The sequence below is a fragment of the Lepidochelys kempii genome, chromosome 25 (genome assembly GCF_965140265.1).
Source record: "Lepidochelys kempii isolate rLepKem1 chromosome 25, rLepKem1.hap2, whole genome shotgun sequence".
NCBI classification, from domain to species: Eukaryota; Metazoa; Chordata; order Testudines; family Cheloniidae; genus Lepidochelys; species Lepidochelys kempii.
In genome coordinates, this window is record NC_133280.1 from 11,135,167 (window position 1) to 11,157,561 (window position 22,395).

At 52.7% G+C, this 22,395-nt stretch overlaps 1 protein-coding gene across 12 annotated transcripts in view; it reads right to left on the reverse strand.

The window, feature by feature from the left end:
- Positions 1-18,197, reverse strand: part of LOC140903277 (interleukin-6 receptor subunit beta-like) — a 35,763-nt gene extending 17,566 nt beyond the window's left edge. For 2 of the 12 annotated variants that reach the window (XM_073324293.1, XM_073324289.1), the window contains exons 1-7: positions 9,113-10,404; positions 4,857-5,204; positions 4,110-4,230; positions 3,684-3,865; positions 3,115-3,266; positions 1,918-2,098; positions 22-104 (exon numbers count right to left, since the gene is read on the reverse strand). In XM_073324293.1, coding sequence (XP_073180394.1) covers positions 22-104; positions 1,918-2,098; positions 3,115-3,266; positions 3,684-3,865; positions 4,110-4,230; positions 4,857-5,204; positions 9,113-9,365 — 1,320 coding nt within the window. In that variant the 5' untranslated portion in view covers positions 9,366-10,404. Of the gene's footprint in view, positions 1-21; positions 105-1,917; positions 2,099-3,114; positions 3,267-3,683; positions 3,866-4,109; positions 4,231-4,856; positions 5,205-9,112; positions 11,185-11,772; positions 11,859-14,840; positions 14,954-17,978 lie in introns of those variants that run through there. The other 10 variants (XM_073324291.1, XM_073324290.1, XM_073324292.1 and 7 more) reach the window with 10 other exon arrangements.
- Between the last annotated feature and the right edge of the window lie 4,198 nt (positions 18,198-22,395).

Consider the following 22,395-nt stretch of genomic DNA (forward strand, 5'->3'; position numbering starts at 1 on the left):
GATCCTTGCTTGGCCCCTTACCTTCCACATCAGAATGATCTCATTCCTCTCGTCAGAGTTGGACGTGGCTATTCGCCTCCAAAGAGCCGGCCCTCTGGATGGGGCTAGGAGGTGGCCGTGGGCAGGCAAGGGCAATGCGGGAGATGCAAAGGAGAGAAAATGAAGTCATTGAGAGAGGGTCCTGCAGGGAGGGAGCTGACAGCAGAAGTGTGACACACCTATACATAGAGTGTGAATATAATGTAACTAAAATATGCTTCATGCAAAAGGTCTCTTGTAAGGTATCATTACAAAGTTTATAATCTACTGAGTGTGGTCATCCTATTTGTATAAATGTATCACTCTTGTATCTGAAACTAGAAATATGAAATATAACTCTGAGGACCTACTGTAGTTATGCAAAGTGTGGGTCTTTCATGGTGGTTTGGAATCTTGCTGGCTCCCATCAGCCAGGACAATTGACTGTGGATGGCTTGGTTAGCAGACAGGCCTTCCTGTGCGTCAGGCCGGGAGGAATGAAGGCTTGGGGTCTCACAGTGACCTGTGATCATGTCACCTGAACTGGAACCCATCTTTAACCTGGTGCTTTTCCACTGAGAAGGAGGGGTGGGAACCCAGAGGGACAAAGGATTCCTGCCTTATGCAAAAGAGATATCAGTGGGTGGAACAGAACAAGGGGGGAGCCCTCATGAGGAATCCCCTCGCTACCACCTGAGCTGGAACAAGGACTGTACCAGGAGAAAGGATGGTGCCCAGACTAGGAAGGCGTCCAGGCTGTAAAGAAATTTATTGAAACATCTCTGAGGGTGAGATTTTATCTGTATTCAGCTTTTTACTGTATTAGCATAGATTTGTGGGTTTTATTTTGCTTGGTAATTCACTTTGTTCTGTCTGTTACTACTTGGAACCACTTAAATTCTACTTTCTGTACTTAATACAAATCACTTTTTACTTATTAATTAACCCAGAGTATGTATTAATACTTGGGGGGGGGGCAAACAGCTGTACATATCTCTCTGTCAGTGTTATAGATGGTGAACAATTTATGAGTTTACCTTGTATAAGCTTTATACAGGGTAAAACAGATTTATTTGGGGTTTGGACCCCATTGGAAGTTGGGCATCTGAGTGTTAAAGATGGGAACACTTCTGTAAGCTGCTTTCAGTTGAGCCTACGGCTGTTAGGGGATGTGGTTCAGACCTGGGTCTGGGTTTGCAGCAGGCTAGTGGGTCTGGCTCAAGCCAGGCAGGGTGCTGGAGTCCTAAGCTGGCAGGGCAGGAAAGCAGGAGCAGAAGCAGTCTTGGCACATCAGGTGGCAGCTCCCAGGGGGTTTCTGTGATCCAGCCCCTCACAAGAGGGTGTCGATTGCTCTGTGCCGCTACCTGGGGGAGACCGTACCAGACCCACCGCTGCTACTCTCACAGCCATCAGCGCCAGAGGAGTTTGTTTAACCCTTCGTGGTGAATACCATTCGTATTACAGGAGCGCTCAGCTTGGACCTGCACAGCCCCACAGAGACACACACTCCCTGCCTTGAAGAGCGGACGGCTGATGGCACCCACAGGGTGGCGGGAAGAGGGGCAACATACAAGCTGGGAGAGATTGGGGTGACAGCAGGCAGATGGCACAATCAGGGTTACTCACATTTATGCACGTGCACAGGGGACGAGGAGGAGGCCCATGGGAGAGACCTCAGGGCAGAGTGGGGCTGCTGCTCCTGAAATTTGGGTCTGAGGTGGGTGTGGTGGATGGTCCTGCCATCCTGTTCTGTCTCCCTCCCTGTCCATGCTTCCCCAGCTCATGGCCAGTCTACTGGAGACAGGAGGGAGGAGGAGGACAGGACCTGCCATGGCAGGGTGGGCAGCAGCCTTGGGGTGAAGGCAGGAGGGGGCTGGACAGGTGAGCATGGCTCCCTACCCGCAGGCAGAGTCTTCACAAATCTCTCGTGGCTCCAGGCGCTCCAGGAGGGGTCCCCGTCGCTCCAGCGGGAGGCGTCGCTCTGGTATAGCGCTCGCACCTGGATGGAGTAGTTGGTGAACGGCGAGACGCCACAGATGTCCTTCGACGCGGGCACGTCCTCCGCGGCTGTAACATTCACCTTCATGGGGGGCGGGACGGGGTCCCTTTTAGCTCTTGTCTTGGCAGCTCGCCCCGATTCTGCCTTAAAGCACCGATTTGCTGAGCCGAGCGGGCGGCTCAGGGGCTCTCCACCTCAGCTCAAACCAGCTAGAGGCTCTTCAAGCTGGGCTCTCTCCTCCCCAGTAACCCCAGCCAAGGGGCATGACAGGAGACTGCTTCCCCCTGACACAGGAACCGGGTTCAGCAGAAACCAGCTCTGTTCTCACAGGACACTTGAGAGAAGCTGACCTGAGCCAATGTGATGGCCGCCATCCTGTCTGACACATTGGGGACTGAACCAGGGACCTCCAAAGCTAAATGGAGGAGCTGCTATAGCTTGAGCTAAAGAGTCAAGCCTCCCTAAGCAGGCCTGTAACAGGCTCATCCCTCTGTGGGTCAGCCATGGGGCTGGGATTTGTGAAACAAGCACCAGTGAGTTACACTAGCCCCCCCAGCTTAAGCAGGAGGTGGCGAAATACAGGGGTATTTCAGCCAGGGTCTCCTTGCCGTTGGAACTTGCCTCCCCTCTCTTGATCTCTCTGAGCCCAGACTTACTGAGCCTGAGACTTCTGGGCCAGCCCCTTTGCTGGTGTACGTTAGCCTTGCTCCGCTGCTGATGGAGAGCAGAGGATGAGCCAGGTTTCTTCTGGGTGGGGAGAGCTGAGCAGAAGGTGCGGGGGGGTGGGGGGGACCTTCACTAGGGGTACGGGGTAGAACTAAAGAGGTCACGTTTTGGCCATTGGGCCAACTGCTTCAAGCATATGGATCTGTTCTCAGGAAGTGTCACACGCGTGCCCAAGAGCTCTGGGCCAGGTGCACAGATTAGATGGACGAACAGATAACTGCATAACTGCGTGGTTAGGATGGAGAGAGAGACGGCAAAGCCAGCCAGCATCCCTAACACCCTCCACATCCCCAGAAGGGGGGCGGGAGGGGATACACCTATGAAGCAGGTGTCAGTCCTGTTACTAACTCCTCCCACCAACAGCCACCCACCTGCGTCCAGGATGCCCCGTCCACCTCACGGTACCGGATCTCATACCGCGCGTCCGTCACACGCAGCAGCTCCTCGTTGGGCTGTCGCCACGCCATGTGGAAGCAGTCGCTCCTGTCCGCCGTGGCACTGACCTCGGGCGGGCTCAGCTTCACTGGGAAAGGAAAGCTACAAGCGTGGGCAGCATTTCTGCATGCCCCTCCTGCAAAGCCCAGAGACAAGCAGCCTCACTCAGCCCCCTCTCAGAAGCACAGAGCAGGAGGCAATAGGCCTAGGGGCACATGGAGAGTCAGGGAAAGAGCCAGAACTAGCTCCCAGATCTTCTGAAGGAGAGCCCAGTGCGAGCCACCAGGCCACGTCGCAGGGAAGGTCAGTCTCGTGATACCTCCAGCTCAGCCCGGAAATCCACCTGGGCAAAGCTGGGCGAGCTCAGTTTGGCTGGCCCGACGAGCTTGGAACCCAGTCGGACCTGAGAACCCCCCCACCTGTGGTCCTGGTCCAGCAGACACACCTGCTCAGGCTCAGTTTATGTCAGTGCCACTGTTCCCCTCCCCTGGCGAGCGGGTCTTACCAACGCTCATCCCATGCAGGCACTTGTCTGTGGCGCTGGCCTGGCCCAGCAGATTCACGGCCGTTAGCCTGACTTGGAAAGAGGAAAAGAGGTTCTCCACAGGGATGGTGCAGGAACGGCTCTCCCGGCTGGAGACGCACGTCCCGGCGTCTCTGAACTTCCAGAGGCAGCGGCCTGCTTCTCTGAGAGGGAGAGAGCCCAGGTTAGCAGCTGCCGGGTCTAGGAACACGAGTGGCGGAGATCAAACCCCACCCTCGCACCTGCCAGCATTGGACAGCTCTAAGCGGGGACATCAGGGGGAGGAGGGAGAAAATCAATTGCTACATCTATAGGGACAGTCCCTTTTAATTGTCAGGTGTTGGGAAGTCAATCCTCTCCCGCTCCCGCCCCTGCCCCCTCACGCTTACGGCCAGGTGGAGAACTCACTCGGTGACGTGGAGGGTGTAGGTGGTTGGAAGGTAGGTCTCCGGCCCGGGGTCCCAGTAGCAGGTGATGTTCCCGCCCCAGAAGCTGACGCAATGTTTCACCTGCAGATTTGTTGGTGGGACTTCAGAACGAGAAGAGAAACAGCCAATAGAACCAGAGTTCAGTGCTGGAGGGGACGGTGCTGATCCCAGAGCACCCTCAGAGCTGGGCGCAAACTGGATTTTTCGTTTCATGGGAAGCTCCGTGGCTTCCATTCCCGCCCCACCCCCATCCCAAAACAGAATAAAAACAAAGCAAAACTTGACACCTCTAATGAAATCCCAGAAAAAGCGAGTTTTGGGTCGATCAAAACATTTCACTCGGATTTCAACTTAAATGTAACACTGAAAACTTGAAACTCAGCGTGGTTTTGAGATGACAAATTGAAACATCACATCCTGAAAAGGCACCGGAACAGAGCATTCCTCTCCCCCCCCCCCCCCCCGACATTGCCCCGGAACATTTTGCTTTTGACGACCCATCAGCGGAAAAAACGTTTGGATGGAAAAAATCCAACCAGCCCAGCCCACAACTGCAGCACGATCCAATGGGCTTGGCAGGGGCTCAGTGCCCCCCTCCCTCCCACTGCCCCCAATGGGAGCCGAGCACCCTCCGGGCTTTCCAGGATGGGCCCCTACCCAGTCCTCGTGAATGTCAAGCCTAGTGCACCTCCTTCCCTAGCCAGGGAGGTAAGGGAACTGCACCCACCTCCAGCCTGGTATTCAGCCATACCCAGCAGGCGCAGATTGCTCCGGTGAGACAGGTAACAGCTCAGCTCCCCATGGGGCCGCTCTGCCTGGAGAACGGTGACAACAGTGACCGTGCCGTTTCCCACAATGCTCTGGTTCAGTGGCAGCTGCCTAGTCTCTCCATTCAGTCTCCAGACAATATCGCCCGGGTGGGCCTGGCCGATCTGCAGGCAGCTGGGGTTGAGGGTGCAGGAGGCCCTCAACGGGGTGCCAAGACAGGCCACTGTGGGGTGCAGGCTTAGCATGCCACAGCTGGGCTGCGGTGTAGGGACTCTGCTGCCAGGGCCAGGCCTCGGGCTGTTCGCTCCTGGGGAGAGACGCAGAACAGCTCAAAAGGGGGGAGCTGGGGTCTCTCTCATGCAGACGCACTTTGTCTGGGGGTCCTCTGACCCCGAGGAGCCAGAATGTGCCTGTCTTGGGCTTTGTTCTTGGCTAAGTTTAGCCTCCTCCCCGTTTCTAGGATGCTGAACCTGCAGTGGCTGGCTGCCTGGAGCTCCAAAACAGTGGGGATATGCTCAGTGCTTGCCCTGACCAATGCAATCACCACCCCTTATTAAACCTAAAACCAGATAAGCCGGTCGGTTTCCCCGATTACCATAGTTGAGTTAAGCTAGGACCAAAACTGTACTGGGACAGGAGGTGAAACTGACAGGGTATATTCTGCTCCCTGCAACAGGTTTCCAGCATAGGGAATCGGTGCCACAGTTTCCCCCCTCTTTAAAGTTCACATTATAAAATACTCATCTCTAGGACTGCCCACTGAAACCGTCCTCCCTGCTGATCTGAAACAGTCTGTTCACTGCTCAGAAGCTGACGGTCTGCAAGTGTCAAAAGCTTGTTTCCAATCAGTGATTTTTTACCTTGTTCTTCGAAAACTTCCTTGAAATCACATTGCAAAACATTTCAATAAAATGGCATTTCCGAGTGAAAACTGCTCCACTGAGAAGTATCCGGCCAACTCTATTAAACAGTGTGGACAGAGCAGAAGTTACTAGATGCAGAACCCGCTTGTGGGCACTAGGTGGGGCCAGGGGGAAGAATCCAGAGAGGCCTCAATAAGCTTTTTTTGTGAATTTGCTTCATTGAGGCTCTCATTAAATCCTAGCAGCTGCTTACTCCAATCAAAGTACAAGGACCTGCTTTGAGAACCTGGATTTATGCAGGAAATAGCCCAGCTTAATTGTCATGCACATTGTGTAAAGAGTTATCACTTTGGATGGGCTATCACCAGCAGGAGAGTGAATTTGTGTGGGGGGGTGGAGGGTGAGAAAACCTGGATTTGTGCTGGAAATCACTTTAGATAAGCTATTACCAGCAGGACAGTGGGGTGGGAATAGGTATTGTTTCATATTCTCTGTGTATATATAAAGCCTGCTGCAGTTTCCACGATATGCATCTGAAGAAGTGAGCTGTAGCTCACGAAAGCTTATGCTCTAATAAATTGGTTAGTCTCTAAGGTGCCACAAGTCCTCCTTTTCTTTTTGCGAATACAGACTAACACGGCTGTTACTCTGAAACTTTTCACTTTCAAGAGGGCATTTGTCCAAATGGAGGCAGTTTATGGCCTGTAACAGGGGTTCTCAACCTTCTTCTTTCTGAAGGGCCCCCTGCCCCGACATGCTATAAAAACTCCACAGCTCCCCTGTGCCACATCTTGTTTTCTGCATATAAAAGCCAGGGCTGGCGTTAAGAGGTAGCAAGCAGGGCAATTGCCCGGGGCCCCAAACCACAGGGGGCACCAAGAAGCTAAGTTTCTCAGGCTTCTGCTTCAGCCCCAGGTGGCAGGGCTCAGGACTTCAACTTTCCGCCCTGGGCCCCAGAGAGTCTAACGCTGGTCTTGTTTGGCAGCCCCCCTGAAACCTGCTTGTGGCCCCCAGATCCCTGGTTGAGAACCACTGGCCTAAAAGCTGGTGAAATCATGTCTACACCCTTGCTCAAGAATGCTACATATTTGCTTTGATCATTCTATAGGCGCTGGAACTAGGGGTACTGCTGCCCCCCTGGCTGGAAGCGGTTTCCATCATATGCAGGGTTTACAGTTTGGTTCAATGGCTCTTAGCAGCACCCCCGCTATGCAAATTGTTCCAGCTCCCCTGCACCAAGCATCAGCCACCCATTTACAAGAGCAAAGAGTCAGGCAAATTTGCATCCTGCTTTGCATGCGCCTAGCCTGGGGAAGGCAGAGAGCAGAAGGCTGGACAGAGGACACACGGTCAAGCCTTTAATAACAGTGCTGCCACGGAGCTACCAAAACATCTGTCTTGGAGCACGTCACAAAAGGATGCTCAGCAAAGTCCAATATCAAACCGCTAACGCGTGCCATCTTTCCAACCAAGGCCGTCTGGGAGAGGGAGAGGCAGGAGGGGGGTGAATTGAATTGAGGAAAAAGAAACAAGATTGAGGGCCAGATCCCCAGCCAGTGGCACTTGCAGCCATATGTCTAATAGGCGCACTGTGGGGCAGGGGAGGGACAATTTTTTCCCATTTGAGAGGGCCCCCAAAGGGAGCGGCATTGCAACCTGGAGCATGGGGGTCGCAGCGCCACTCCGCTTTGGCCTGCCCAGAGGAGCAGACGAGCTGAACCTGAGTGGTGCTGTGACCCAGTTCGCCAAGTTGCAGAGCCCAGAGTGGGGAGCCAGGCTCAGCCCCACAGGACAGGAGTCACCACAGCGGGGTCAGCGCGGGGTGGGCTCGCTCTCCAACCCAGCCGGGGCTGAGTGAGGTGCGGACGTGGAGGGCGAAGTGCTGGGATGGGACCACTTGGCGGCGAAGCCCGGGATCTCCCCGACTCATGCGTGTACCACGTGAAAAAAGTTTCCGGGGGCAAACTGGTGTCAATAGCCTGGCTCCACTCAAGTCAGCAGGGCCAGATCCCGAGCGGCTGTAAATGGCACAGCTCTGTTGAAGTCCATGGAGCTAGTCTGTTCACCCCAGCCGACAGTCACCCAGCTCTCTTTTGCGCAGTCATCCGTTTCACAAGCAACCAGTGTTTGGATGACATGGAGAACCAAGGGGGTGACCACGTGCCCTTATTAAAGATCCCAAGCAGGTCATACAAGAATAGAGCATTAACCCAATGCAACCTTAGTTTGCCCCCCTTGCGTGTAATATGATACAGTCTTTAATTAAACAATCATATTTCCCCCCCAGCAGGCCCCAGGATGCAGTGCACAGGATTGTGAAAGAGGCTGTTGTCTGCAGGAGCCGGTCTCATTTGTTGAGGAAGTTGGAAGGTGTGCAGCAGTGAGGGATAGGCCAGAGAACGGCTCAACTGTGGCCTGGTCCGAGCTACTGTTATTCTGGAATGCGTCCATTTCTGCCACGACCCCATTCTTTGGCCTACAGGGAATTACGGAGGTGTTTGACGCTGTGGCTCTGTTAACCAGATGCAAGGGGCTCCCAGTGTCCCCCCACTTCCCTCTTTTGGTTTTTCTCATTTCCCCCAAAATAAACAGAATTCTGCTCATTCTCTGAAACTTTGGAATTGATCAGCTGCGTTGTGGAAAAGTTATTGGGTCGCGTCCAAACCGACACAGCAACGTCATCCAGTTGAGTGGACGGGCCTTCCAAGTGTGGCCAATAAAGCGCACACACGGGGGGCTGAATTAAGGCAGCCTGAATTCTGGTGTTTCCTGATTTCTGCGTGCTTGGCTCTGTAACCTTCATAACACTCCCTGACTGTAATTTTTTTGAGTGTGTAATAGTACAAAGGGATATAGATGGTGTGTAAAAGCTTCCCTGCCTCTCAAAACAAAACCCTGCCCCCCACACACAATCCACCCCTGGGGAGCGGATGAGAGAGACAACAAACCCCATTATTGATGTCGCTTACGACATGACTGGAAGGCGCTCAGACTCTGCAGTGATGGGGATGGTGTAAGAATCTAGCTCGAAGAGGAGCTCAGATTAGATGGTCATAATGGTCCCTTCTGGCCTTCAGAGCCTACAAATAGACTATTCCCGCAGCCTGCCAGAGCAATGTAACCCTCAGCCAGACACATCCCCGGCGCCCGAGTGGTTTGGATGCGTTCCCTGGCCCTGAAACAACAATGGCGTTCTTTCCTCTCTCTGCACTGTTCACTTCAGCCAATCCGCTCCAGCCTTCAGTAGGGAATCGAGAACAGTGGCAGCTCCCACGGTGTCACGCGGAGAGAAGGCAAAGGGACCCCACTGCACCTGGCGGCACAAAGGGGCAGAGACAGCCAGCTCCCCTACCCTGTCTCCAGCAAGAGCAGGCGTCAGTGTCCATGACAGCCAGGCTGCCGTCCATCTTCACGGCAGCTGCCTGTGGCTCCCAGCGAGTGCCCGGCCTCTCAAGCGGGTAGGAGAAAGGATTAGCCGGCCGTGTGGGAGTGGGGCTGATCTCAGCATGGAGAGAGGATGCCAGGTCCTGCCACGCACATCCCTGCTCCTCGGTAGGCCGAGCCTGCCTGGGCGCAGACAGCCGGCTGGATTCAAGGCTCATCATCTCACCTGGATGAGAGAATTTCACAGCAGTGCAGGATGTTCTGTGAGCTCTACGAGGGTAGGATTGGAATGGGAAACAGCCATCAACAATGAGCAGGGGTAACAGCAACAGACTGGAGACAACCTGCTGCCAGGGATGGGTAGCGATGGGGGTAGGAGCCTGTTCCCCAAAGCGCCACACGACTCCAGAGCGGGATCAGGGACTCACCACAGCCTCCTGCAGAGGTGGAGGAAGCCAGGAACTCCTAGTGCAGGTGGGAACATCCCAAGCACTGACCAGGAACAGGAAGGAGGAGGTTCTGACATGCGCTTTGCCTTTGACATCAAGAGGCTGCAGGGACAAGACACAACACGAGGGAAGATTTGCCCTCTGCTGCAAAAAGACCTGCAGGATCTGTAATGAGCACAAATGGTCCAGGCCGTACTTTTACCTCTCGTCTGAGAGAGCCCTCCGGCTGCACAGAGCCTCCTATGGCATCCTCCCAGGGTTCAGTACCAACGCCAAAGAAAAGCACCACCCATGTTTTCTGTGGAGATCTCCAGCCCAGCTTAGATTCTTCCAGGCATCTTAGCCCAACCCCAGGGACAGGTTCCCGGGGAGTAACTCTGCCTCAAGCGTTGACTGTTAACCAGAGCCCACGGCTGAAAGCAAACTCCCACTCAGCTCCTTCCACTTCCACTGTGTGTAATCAAAACAGCACAAACATTTCTTCCAAGACTAAAACCTTGCTCGCACGTGAAGAACTTGGAAGACTCTGTAACAGCAGCACCTGCCCTAACATTATGAAGAAGTCATAAAACAGATCGCATCAGACACTTCAGCATTCATGGGATTTGGAATGAGGCACACTTTTCGTTATACAAGTGAGGTACAAGGGCCACTTGTCTAACTCACAAGGGCACTGTGAGATTGGCCTTGGAAGAGGTAAAGCACTATGGGGCGATATTCACCCTGTGCAGAGGGCCGGCATAAGCTCCAGCATCATCTACGTCCCTCCTGCGGGACTTACGAGGGGCAGAAGCTTGGTGATGGCCATCTGCACAGGGTGTGGGCCACCTTCTGCAAGTGACACATGGACTCTCAGCCTGGGTACATCCAAACTAGACCAATTTCCACCCTCTCAGGATTTGCCCCCCTCCTTTCAATGGAGCATGGAACCATGAACTTAAATCTCCTGAAATATTGTGATTGCTTAAACAAATCCCATGCGTTGCTGGGTAGGTGGGAATGGCATTCCTTCCCCCAGGAAACATGTCAATATGGCCTAATGGGGAAGAACTGACTTCTGTGGTAAGGCAGACTTCATTTGCCCACCGTCAGGGCCAATCTGGTGCCATTGGGATGCCACCTCCGGTCCGCATGATAATCCCAGCATATTTTTTCCACAAAAGAAGAAACCTTTCAGCGCTAATCAAAAGCAAATCCCTGTAGAGCCATAGAGCAGGGCTGGCCCTAGGCCAGTAACGTACACAATGTACCTTCTTGTTCAGAAAGACATGGGGGGAGGGGGGGGCTTAAAATATGTAACAAAACAGCAGAATTGGCCAAGAGAAACAACACATCAGCAGCAAAGGGAGGTCCTGGAAATAGCAGTGATCTGTGGAAGAATAGCCATCACATTACTAAAGTATCTTGAGCTAGGAAAAACAAGCTTCACGGGGCTGTCAGTAGGTGTTAGGGCCAGAGGTGACCTGGTCCATCCGGTTCAGCCTCCTTCATTGCTCCCTGTGTTCAAGATATTTGCGCTCCTCTGAGTATTTCTCAGTCTCCCTGAGCCATGCTTTGGATGTGAGTCTCAGTGACTCCACTCCTGCACTTGGGAAAGGGATGGGGATGCAAAAGATAAGGTGGCCTTAAGCCAGTGGCTCTCAACTTTTCCAGATGACTGTCCCCCTTTCAGGAGCCTGATTTGTCTGGCATACTCCAAGTTTCACCCCACTTAAAAACTACGTGCTTACAAAAATCAGACATAGAAATACAAAAGTGACACAGCACACTGTTACTCTGAAAGATTGCTGACTTTCTCATCTTTACCATATAATTGTAAAATAAATGAGTTGGAATATAAATATTGTACTTACATTTCAGTGTATAGTACATAGAGCTGTATAAACAAGTGATCGTCTGTATGAAATTGTAGTTTGTACTAACTTTGCTAGTGCTTTTTATATACGCTATTGTAAAACTAGGCAAATGTGTAGATGAGTTGATGGACCCCCGGAAGACCTCTGCGTACTGCCAGGGCACTAGAAACACAACCTTAAGCCACCTTTGCACCTACTGTATCCTTGGGCTTGTTGCTTGGCCGCCGGTGTGAGTTAGAGCAACCTCTGGGCTGCTTTAATTTACACTCTGCTTCCCATTTTCCCCTCCCCCCCACTTGCCTCCTCCCTTCTCTCTTTCTTACCGGACCTGGAGATGCCAAGTGAGAAGATCCAGGACAGCATCAGATTCAGCCACATTCTTGTGAATTACAGCTTTGGTGGAAAACCTTTAAAAAAAAATAAATGGGGGTCGGGCAGAGAAAGAGGATAAAGGAGACCTGGGGGGTCTGATCCTGATCTCCCTTAGCCCAGTGTGAATCAGGAGTAACACCACGGAAGCCAGTTAACTTATCGCCCTTTCACACCAGTGTAAGAGGAGACCTTGGCCCTCAGAAAGCTTCAGACGTATCAGCAAGGCAACAGGTTTCAGCAAGAATTGCCTCCCAGCTCTGGGATAAGCTGGGCTAGAAAGTTACACACAGAAGCAGCTTTAATGCCACGAACCTGTAGGGATCACCCAGATACCATTATGATGGGCATGGTATAAGCCTAAATAAATCCAATAGCCACTTTCTGTCTGCCTCAGTTCTTCCCCTGTAAAATGGGGCTAATCCTCCCTCTCTCACACCCTGTGTCTCTCTGGGCTGTTTCGATTGTAAGTGCTTAGGGGCAGGGACTGTCTCTCACTGTGTGTTTGTACAAAGGGGCCCTGATCTTGACTAGGGCCTCTGGGTGTTACCGGAATACATCTAGAGTATACCAGGGGTCTCAAACACGCGGCTGTTATTTCCTGTGGCCTGCCAAGCTCCCCGCGCCCCCAGAGTTATTTCCTGTGGCCCGCCAGGCTCCCCTCCCCCTGCTCCCCCTCCCACCAGCATGCCATGTCCCCATTCCTCTGCCTACCTGCAGGCGCTTTCCGCCGCCAAACAGCTGTTTGGACGCACTTAGTGCTTTCCAGGAGGGAGTGGGGAGGAGCAGGGAGCCGTGCACCCAGAGGAGGAGGCGGAGAAGAGGCAGGGAAGGGGCGGGGATTTGGGGAAGGGGTGGGAAGAGGCAGGGCAGGGGCAGGGCCTCATGGAAGGGGTGAAGTGGGGGCAGGGCCGGGGGCAGAGCGGGGGCGGGCGGGTTCAGTGATGTGGCCCTGGGGCCAATGTACTAGTCCTCATGTGGCCCTTGTGGTGATTCGAGTTTGAGATCCCTGGAGTATACAGAACTCCTCAGCAGTGGGGAGCGCAGGCCCATGGGATGCTCCTTGCTCACCGTCTCGCAGGGTGGGCTTGGGGGTTGGGGAAGCAGGGACAGTGATTTCACAGCTGCCTCGATCCACCAGCCACGTGGAATTGGGTGCCAGCCAAGGAGGCATTTCCATGGTGCTGGGACGGCTCCCCTCAGGCTAACGAAGCCTGGAGCGGGTCTCCTGACACCCTGCACCGGGATGTGCATATGCCTTCAGGATCCCTATTGTAATTAAATGAATCACTAACATCCCCAGCTCAGACAGCAACGGGTTTAAACCTCCCTTCACTGAATAGCAGGCAGCTGCAGAACGTGGCTGGAGTGCTGGAAACACCCTTAGCCTCTTCCAAGCACTGCCCGAGGAGATGAAATGCTGCGGCTGCGTCTCTCCTACTGGCACTGACAGACCAAAGGCTGGACTGAAGCCACCCTTAGCTTAGCAAGCCCCTGGGCGCTTCAGTGCCTTTGGTCTTCCAGCAGCTTGCACGGGGACTAGATCCCACCAAGAGCTGGGACGTCAGAAAACCAGATCTACGCTCGGGATGAGAGCCTCGTCGTTGGGCTTCTGGTCTCTTTGCACTACAAGATCTGCTCACGCGTCTCTTCCCAGAGAGGTATTTGGGGTCGATTCTTTCCCCTCCGCCGGTAATAAAACTCAGTTTCAGACTCCAACAGGAAGCAGAGGAAATGCACTGGCCCTTGGGTGCTAAAGCTGGGGGGGGGGGAAGGGGATTAAAATCCAAGTCCAAAAGCAAGAGCTCTCCTGCTCCTTGCAGGAATTAAATTCTAATTAGAAGGAAGCTCTGTGAAGATGGGAGATTTGACTGAATGGCAAACTCCAGTTAGTACAGCAAGTTACTAGCTCTTCAATGATTTTAAGAGTGATTACAGAGGAGAGTTTTATGGGCAACTAAGCCCAGACGTCTATTGAAGCTGTAGTCATGATAATAGTTTGCACTCACATGGCTCCTTTCTGCCAAGGAGAGCACTTCAGACACTAATTACAGACTCACTGCCCACCCCCGCACACCCTGGGAACTAGGGAAATATTATTACTCCATTCTTAGACAAGGAAGCGGAAGCCCAGAGTAGGGGGAAGTGACTTGTCCAAGGATGCTTGTTGAGTCAGTGGCAGAGGTAGGAATAAAACCCCAAAGCCCCTGGAGCCCAGCCCCAGCCGCTCCACAGCCCCAGACCACCTTGTATCCCTTCCAGGATGCTTAAGAACATTCGCCAGCCTTTTCAGCCCCACATCAGGCTCCTAAACGCGATTTAGGAACCCAGGGAAAACGGAGACGATTTAAACACAGAGCGAGGGGCTTTCCTTGGGGGACCCAAACCGGAACGTTTCTGCCGTTGTCTGAGGTTCAAAGAGGAAAATTCCAGTGCAGACGAGACCCCAGCTGGCTTCAGTGGGTTTTGAATCAGGCCCCAAGTGAGCAGCCCCAGGGAGGGGGAAGCCCTGGGTTCATTCTGTTTGTCCAGATGACTGCAGGTCACCAGGCCCCTCTGCCGTCCCCTCCGCATCACGGCGACGTGACCCAGCCGCTCAGCTCTGCAACAGGCTCACTCACCGGTCCCGAGAGGAGCAGCAACGCCCTGTGCTCTCCCACCCTCCGATGCAGCCAGCGCTCTTACCTCACCCCCACAGCACTGCTCCCGCTCCCTTCCCGCCAGCGAGCCTCCCTAGGGTTGGGCCTGGAAAAGCTCTAACCGCTCCCACAGCCAGCATCCTGCCCCACCTCCTACACCACCACCTGGTGGGTAAAGCTGGGGTTGGAGCAGCTGGTTGCTCCCCCATAGCTAGCACTCCCAGGCCATTCCTTACTGCCCCTCCTTATGGCACCAGAATATCTGCCTCCCCCCCTCCCCCCAGCCAATGCTCTTGCATCTTTCCCTGCACCGACCTCCCACTGGGGGAAGGTTGATTTTTGAGAAGTGGGATCTCTCCCATAGCCCATTCCAATGGGGTTACCTGCTAGGAACAGTCAGGATCAGTGAGAGGAGGGGTTCTTCCTAAAACCGGTGCTTTCCCATCATTATCCTACAGCATCAGGTACCAAATGCACTTTTCCCTCTGGTTTGCTGCTGGAAATTAAAAGAAATGGGATGCACACGCCATGTAACATGAGAACTGGCTAATCCACGCACATATCATCTTGGCCGGGCCCCAGAGTTAGACATAGACAAATTAAATGTCAAATGAGCGGCCTCACCGGCCAGACATTACCAGCGAGGGGTGTGCCCTTGCCCCTGTGCAAAGAGACCAGCCCTCAATCAAAGGCTGCTCAGAACCAGCTCGGTAAAGTGCTTTGGGATCCTTTGGAAAGAAAGGCGCTGCACAGATGAGCCTTACACTGGAGACACAAAGGGACGAATTCAGAGGGGATGGGCAGACAGGTGTCAGTATGGCCAAGCTAGTCCTAATGCAAGGGACAGCTCATAGCTGATCATTATTTGAATTATACCAGCATCTCAAGGTTCCAGGCCAAGTGCCGAACCCCATTGCACTAGGCACCGTATAGACACAGCTCCTGCCCTGAAGAGTTTATGGTCAAAACAGAAGGCACAGATTGGTGTCCCTCATTTTGCAGATAGAGGACTGAGCCCCCACCCCCGAGAGATCAAATGACTTGCCCAAGGTCTGGCACATCGTCAGTAGCACAGCTGGGAACTGAACCCCAGCAGGCTGAAGCCCATCCCAGGGCCCTAACCACAAGACCAGCCTGTTAGCACACCAAGAGCTACTTCACATCCCCTCTGAATCTGGTCCAGTGACACAGCTGAGCTCTCGCCCCCAGGTCCAGTGGAAGCAATTCTACTGCTGATGATTTTAAAGCTACTTTTCTGCCCTTTATTTCGCTTCTTACATTTTTATGAGCAAACCTCCCTCTTTATGGGGGAAAGAAAAGCACACAACAAAGAACAATACAAACCCCAGGAAATAACTACTCTGATATTTCTATCCCGCCCGGGGAGGGGGGGGGGAGAGACAAATCACTTACAATTAGAACGACAGGCAATAACAAAGCCCCGTCAATTAAAACGCGGCGGCGCGAGGAGCGAATTTTAAACATCCACCAAGGATTGGGGCAGGATATTACCTAGTCCCCAATCAAAGATTAAGTCTTCAGCGGAAGCCATAAAGCTACAAAGGCAGCAGCTTGATGAGAAGCACAAGGCGGCTCAGTCACTCTGCTGGGATCCGCAGCTTTGTGACAAACGGATAATCGTGGCTGGTAACGATGCTCCCTGTTTAAAACTTCTGTGGGCTGGGGGCAGATGTGGAGCGCTGGTGGCGGGGACTGGGGTTACGGAGCCCGGGAAGGCACATTACAGGGATATTATGCAGGAGAATGGAGAGATGTTTCTGTCCTAATGTTATTCCTCCCGCAGAAGTTTGTGTCGGCTGAGGACTAATGTGTACAGGAGCTGAGCCCCTGGGATTCCCATTGAGATGAGCAGAAGCATTAGGTGCCCCCCTGGGATTCAGAGGTGGCAGGAAACTGCTGCACTATGCTAACTCCCCCTATTGATTTTACATGAAAGGCGCTCAGATACCACGGTGATGGGTGCCAGAGTAAGACCCCAAGATAGGTGAATTGCCAGGGCCAAATTCTGCCCACAGTTATACCTGGGTAACCCCGTTGGGGTGGCAGGGGCTGCAGTTCAACCTTGGGATGCAGCCTTAAACACCATCACCCACTTCACAGCAATGATCAGCCATTGAGAAATCCGACCTAGACCCACCCTAGCAGTCGACGGGCAGCAGCTGTCCACAACCCTGTCCTTCAACAGCACAGACACTCCGTGTGACCTTGGGCAGGCCACTTAGCCTTTCTGTGCTTCAGTTTCCCCATCTGTACCATGATGGGGAGATCACTGCCCTACCTCACAGGGATATTGGGAGGATAAATATTGTGAGACGCTCAGGTACTATGGTGGGGGGGGGGTCAGATAACTACCCCAGAGGGTGGGACTTACTGTGCCTACTCAATAAACCGCACCTAATGTAATTCTTAATGGCAGAATGACCCTGGCCATCAGCTTTGGGGATCCAGAGGATGGGGGTCCTGGGGGCATGGCAATCTGGGGAAGACGTAGCTTGGAGTTGGGCGTATACAAGGGTGGGTGAATTGGGCAGATTCAGAGGGGGCTGATTCAAATGCGTCTCTAAGTGAGGCAGAGCTCTTTGGGAAGGAGATGGGGGCTGATGGGCACAGATTCCTCGGGAGAGTCTGGTGCTCTTTGCCTGGATGGGATGCGGTGCTAGGAAAACCTCCCAGCAGCCCTGATCGCAGCCAGAAGGAAATCAGAGAAACAAACCAGCAAAAGTCACATTTTAGCAAACATCAGAGATTGAAGGGCCACGGGCACTTGGGAGGGGCAGGGAGGCGGCCAGATTCAACGGTGGGTTTCTTTCTTTCTTTCTTTCTTTCTTTCTTTCTTTCTTTCTTTCTTTCTTTCTAATTAAACTCCAAACCACTAAGTTTCAGATCATTTCCTCCTCTTCTAACACCCCCCCATACTTCTCCTACTAGAGACACACATTCCACCTAATACACACCTACAGCTCCCAAAATACACCCCCCTCTCAGTCACACTGGATATTGACATGCCATTTACAAATAGTTCATGAAGGGTTAATAAATTCAACTGTTCTGGAGTCCAGCCTGTTGTTTATAACCGCAGCTTAGAACTGCCTATAACACTTTCTATTGATGTGGCAATAAGCAGCTAGACCACAGCCGACTTCTGTTGGCTACATATTTATAAGAGCGATGAATCCCTTAACAACCCTTTTAGGAATGGAGGTTTAGCCTTAACTTAAGTGTAACCCACACTTCTAATAAGAGAAATGGATGTCTGTGCCTAACAGAGACCCATATTCTCTCTCTCACACACACACACACACTCTCTCCCTCACTTCTCCTCCTCACCCATTCACAGACTTTGCTACATTCATTCCGTTTTCTAGCAGCCACCAAGACATTTGCACACTCTCCTGGCAGGTGCAGCCCAGAGCTCCTAGCCCCGAGCTCTGCATCCCTCACACCCTGGATCTGCCAACACTTTCTTCTGTGGACAGTGTCGGTTTAAAGGCAGCACTTACCTTTGCTGCTCTCTGGGTAGAGTTGTCAGTGTCCCCCCAACAGAGGAGATTGCAGCCCCTGAGCTGGGGCTGCCGGGCTCCCTCTATAAATACCCCCACATGCAGCCCACAGGGGACAGTGAGGAGGGGGCTTCTCAGACTATAGGTTTAAAGCAGCAGGGCTGGGTGCGAGGGTGGGGAGTAAATCTCGGCCCCGACCAATCAATATAAAGAGGAGGAGACTACCAGGGATGAGCAATTTCTTCTGCTGAGCATCACCGAGCAGCTTCCTGGGTTTGCGCAACCCGGGCACAGCCCAGGTTGGGGGAGAGCCGCCCACGCTCCGGAGTTGTGCTCTGCAGCCGCCAGGTGCTTTTTCCTCTCGTCTGTCCTGCGAACACCACAGAAGGGCAGGTAGTTAGCTCCCTCTTACAGGCTCTGATCCCACTTCCCAGGGAACCAGAGCTGCATCCTGGCCAGACTCCCAACGGCCTCATTACCCCGACCTCTCCTGAATTGCTCCCAGGGGGCTGAGCTGGACACAGGAGTTTCCTTCCCTTCCTGGCCTAAGCCGTTCGGGACAAGCACGTCACTGGGCTCCATATCCAACCCCCTGTGCAGATCAGCGCTGTCTTTGTCCCAGGCTTTGGGTCAGCCCATTCTGGGATGACGAGGGTTCAGCTGCAAAGGTTGGATTTGGATCTGACCTTGCCCAGAGTTTGGGGATGACCGGCCGACCCCTAGTGTTCAATTCAGGGCCTTAAACAGCTGTTCCCCCCTCTGCCTCCGAGGTGGGGGAAGTGGTCCCAGTGCAGTGTGCAAAGCTGTTTCCACCCTCACGGCCTTCGCCCCATCTATCCACAGAGCGCGCCTGGTCCCTGGGTCTCAGCTGTAGTGATTATACAGGGGGTAGCCAAGCCACTTCCAGAGCACCTCCCTCCTGGTATGGGGCAGCCCAGCTGGTGCCCCACCTGCAGTTCCCTCTCCTCAAAGCTCCTCCATAAATGCCACCCGCTTGGCCAATAAAGCCCTGGGTTATCACAGCCCTTCAAAACAAAGCCCTCAGCATTCAGCCCTTCGTCCTTCCCCACTATTCAGCGAGTCCTGTCCGCCTGGCTGTGTCTACACTGCACACTAAGCTCGGGTTAGACTCAGATTTGAGCCCAAGCCCCCCCGCTTCCATCCACACACAACTCAGTCTGACTTGGGTCAGCAAGCACTCAGGACCTGGGTCCTAGGACCCTGCTTGGGGGCAGGGGTCAGAGCCCGAGTCTTGCTGTGTCTTGCTGTGTCCAAGCCCTGTCATTTTGCAGTGTGGCTACAGCTCAAGCCACAGACCTGAGTCAGAAGGGCCATGCAGTGCAGAGTGGATGCCTTGGCACGGCTGTGAGAGACGGGTCCAGCAGCGGTAAGCCCAGGTTTACAATGCAGTGTGAATGCTCAAGCACAGGCTTGGAAATACCAGCTCTACGAACCCAGCTCCAACAGATCCAGGTTTAATGCAGTGTAAACTTATCCAAAGGGTCTCCCACAGCAGGAGCCTGCCTGCTCTCTGCTAAAGTCTCTATTGCACTCCCCAGTCTGCTCCCTTATCTATCCCAGAGGGCTGATTGAGTCACATGATCCAGAGAGGCAGATTTAGAATGTCACAGGTGGGGTTGAGCCCCATCTCCTCTTAAAGGACCAGCCCTGTGACAAAGGATTCTTTACAGAGGCTGCTGGACACAGACTGACGCCAGATTGCTCCCTGGCTCCTGGGTTGTACTGCCTGGTGCTAACAACTCAGGCTCTCCTAAGTCCCAGCCATGCTGGGCCTCCAGCCCACTTTTAGGGCAATTCCTCTCAAGTTAGGGTCTGTTGTCCACGATCCAGTGTCCCCTCCTTCCACCACATGGGCAACTCAACAACAGTTAATTCCCTTGGACTCCACTGTGTTCTGCAGGGATGAAGATACCCACTGCAGAAACAATCCCCGTCCCACATCTACCACTTCTGACTGGAACCCGAGAGGGGTGGGACCTGTTCTGCATGGGCTGTAAAGGCAGAGCAGAGAAAACAGACAGGTGAGAAGAGATTCTTAAGCATTTCCCACCTGATGTAGAGTTTATGGACAGATCCCAACATTTTGTAGGCACTCGGACCACAAAAGGGAAAGGCTCAGCTAGACTTTACTTTGCAGAGTTTCCTGAGCCTTAACAGTGGCCCATGGTTCTGTCCAGACGGCTGCTCTCCCAACGCGAGCTTTGGGCCTCTAGAATTAGTTGTGTATTGGTGCCCCGCTTTACCTAGAACTTCTATCAGAAGAAAGGCTGGCAGGTGACAGAGGCAGCCACACGAACTGCCATGCCCGGAAGTTGACACTCTGCTAATTTCCAACCACACATGACTAGCGAACTTCGCCAGCCGCACATCAGTAGGGGGGCTGCGTGGGATGCAGAGTAGACTTTGAACATCCCTATAAAGCCAGGGTGAATAGTACAGCTGGTACCATGGAACTGCTAGGTAACAAGGGGAGCTGAGAGCTGTATTTCACAGCTAAAGTCTAATCATTCAGGGGGCTGGCTGCATAAAATACAGAAGGCTGAGAAAAACAGCTCCAGCGTTTAGCAAATGCATGAAAATGATCAGTGTCTAGGTGTGAATTATCTCTGGAAATAATCGATAAGCTTGGCATGGGTTTACTGGCTGAGGAATTCCCAGCAGATCAAATCCTGGAGATCCTAAGGGGACAGAGCCAGACAGAGTGCGCACACAGGAATTGCCAGGCTGGATCAGACCCAAGGTCCATCTGGTTCAGTATCCCATCTCTGACAGTGACCAGCCCCAGATGCCATAGAGTAATGGTTCTCAACCGGAGGATACGTACCTCCAGGTGATACGCAGAGGTCTTCCAGGGCGTACGTCAACTCATCTAGATATCTGCCTAATTTTACAACAGGCTACATAAAAAGCACTAGTGAAGTCAGGACAAACTAAAAAATTTCATACAGACAATCACTTGTTTATACAGCTCTCTACACTATATGCTGAAATATAAGTTCAGTATTTATATTCCAATTGATGTATCATATAATTATATGGTAAAAATGAGGAAGTCAGCAAGTTTTCACTACTAGTGGGCTGTGACACTTTTGTATTTTTATGTCTGATTTTGTCAGCAAGCCATTTTAAGTGAGGTGAAACTTGGGGTAAGCAAGACAAATCAGACTCCTGAAGGGGGTATAGTAGTCTGGAAAGATTGAGAGCCACTGCTGTAGAGGAAGGTGTAAGAACCCCACAGTAGCAGATCTGGGATAATCTGGCCCCCTCATTGGATCTTATCCTGTCCCCTAATAGTTAGAAACTGGCTTAAGCCCTGAAGCCTGAGGTTTAATATCCCTTCTGAACTTTTTATCCTAATTAATTATGATAGATTTGGGGAGAGATTTCACTCAGACCCAGGTAGATATAGGCAGTGTAATTTGAGACACTTGGGACCTGATTCTCAGTACCCCTGTTCCAGGGCATGGCGGGGAGCTGGATGGGAGTGGCTTTAAACCGCCTTGCTGCTTCCCATATTCTGTGGAAGGGAGGGTGGGAGAGTAATTGAGTTGGGCCTGGTCTACACTCAGATTTTACACCAGTCCAACTAGTTCTGCTAGTAGTGTGTCCACACTCAGGGGAGTTGTGCTTTAACTCTATCACTCTACTAAAGGGGTGCAATTTGTGCGTGTAGACAAGATCTTGGATATTTTCCCAGGGGACACGGCTGTTTCTATAGCGACGGTGGGACAACTGTGGGCTTCCTCAGTGAGGATTACTGACCTGTACCCCAACCTGTGATTGATGGATTTGACTTCTAAGACAGCATGTTAGACTAGCAGAGGGGAGCAGACAGTTGCAACACCTGATCCCACAGGCAGAGACAGGCAAGGACTTCACTGCATAAGAGGTGGATGCAGGGAGGGGTTACACGGTATAACTCACGTGCATTCACGCTCTAGCAGTAAAATCCTAGTGGAAACAAGGCACCTGTGGTTTTTGCCATGAGGGGCCCACCCTGCGCGTGGTTGCCCTCAGCTTGCTACTTTGTGGTAAACACGACAGGGCCTTGTCTACACTAGGATTTTGCAGCAGAGGAGCTAATACACATTAGACAGTAAAAACACACCTTTCTTGGGCAGTGAAGACAAAACCATAGTCCTGAGAGGAGCGATTACGAGCCACTGAAACTGAATGAGGCTTTATGAGACACTGTCAGAGACCGTAGCCTTCTCAATGGCTCCAGCTGAGATCCCTTTGAACTGGGTGGGTCAGATGGACAGAAGAGGCTATTTGAAAGACCCTCGAACTCACCGGGTATGTGTACGCTACTGAGACTATATGGCATAGCTAGTGTAGATGCCACCTACACCGACAGAAGGGCATAGGCGGTTGGTGTAGGAACACCACCAGCCCA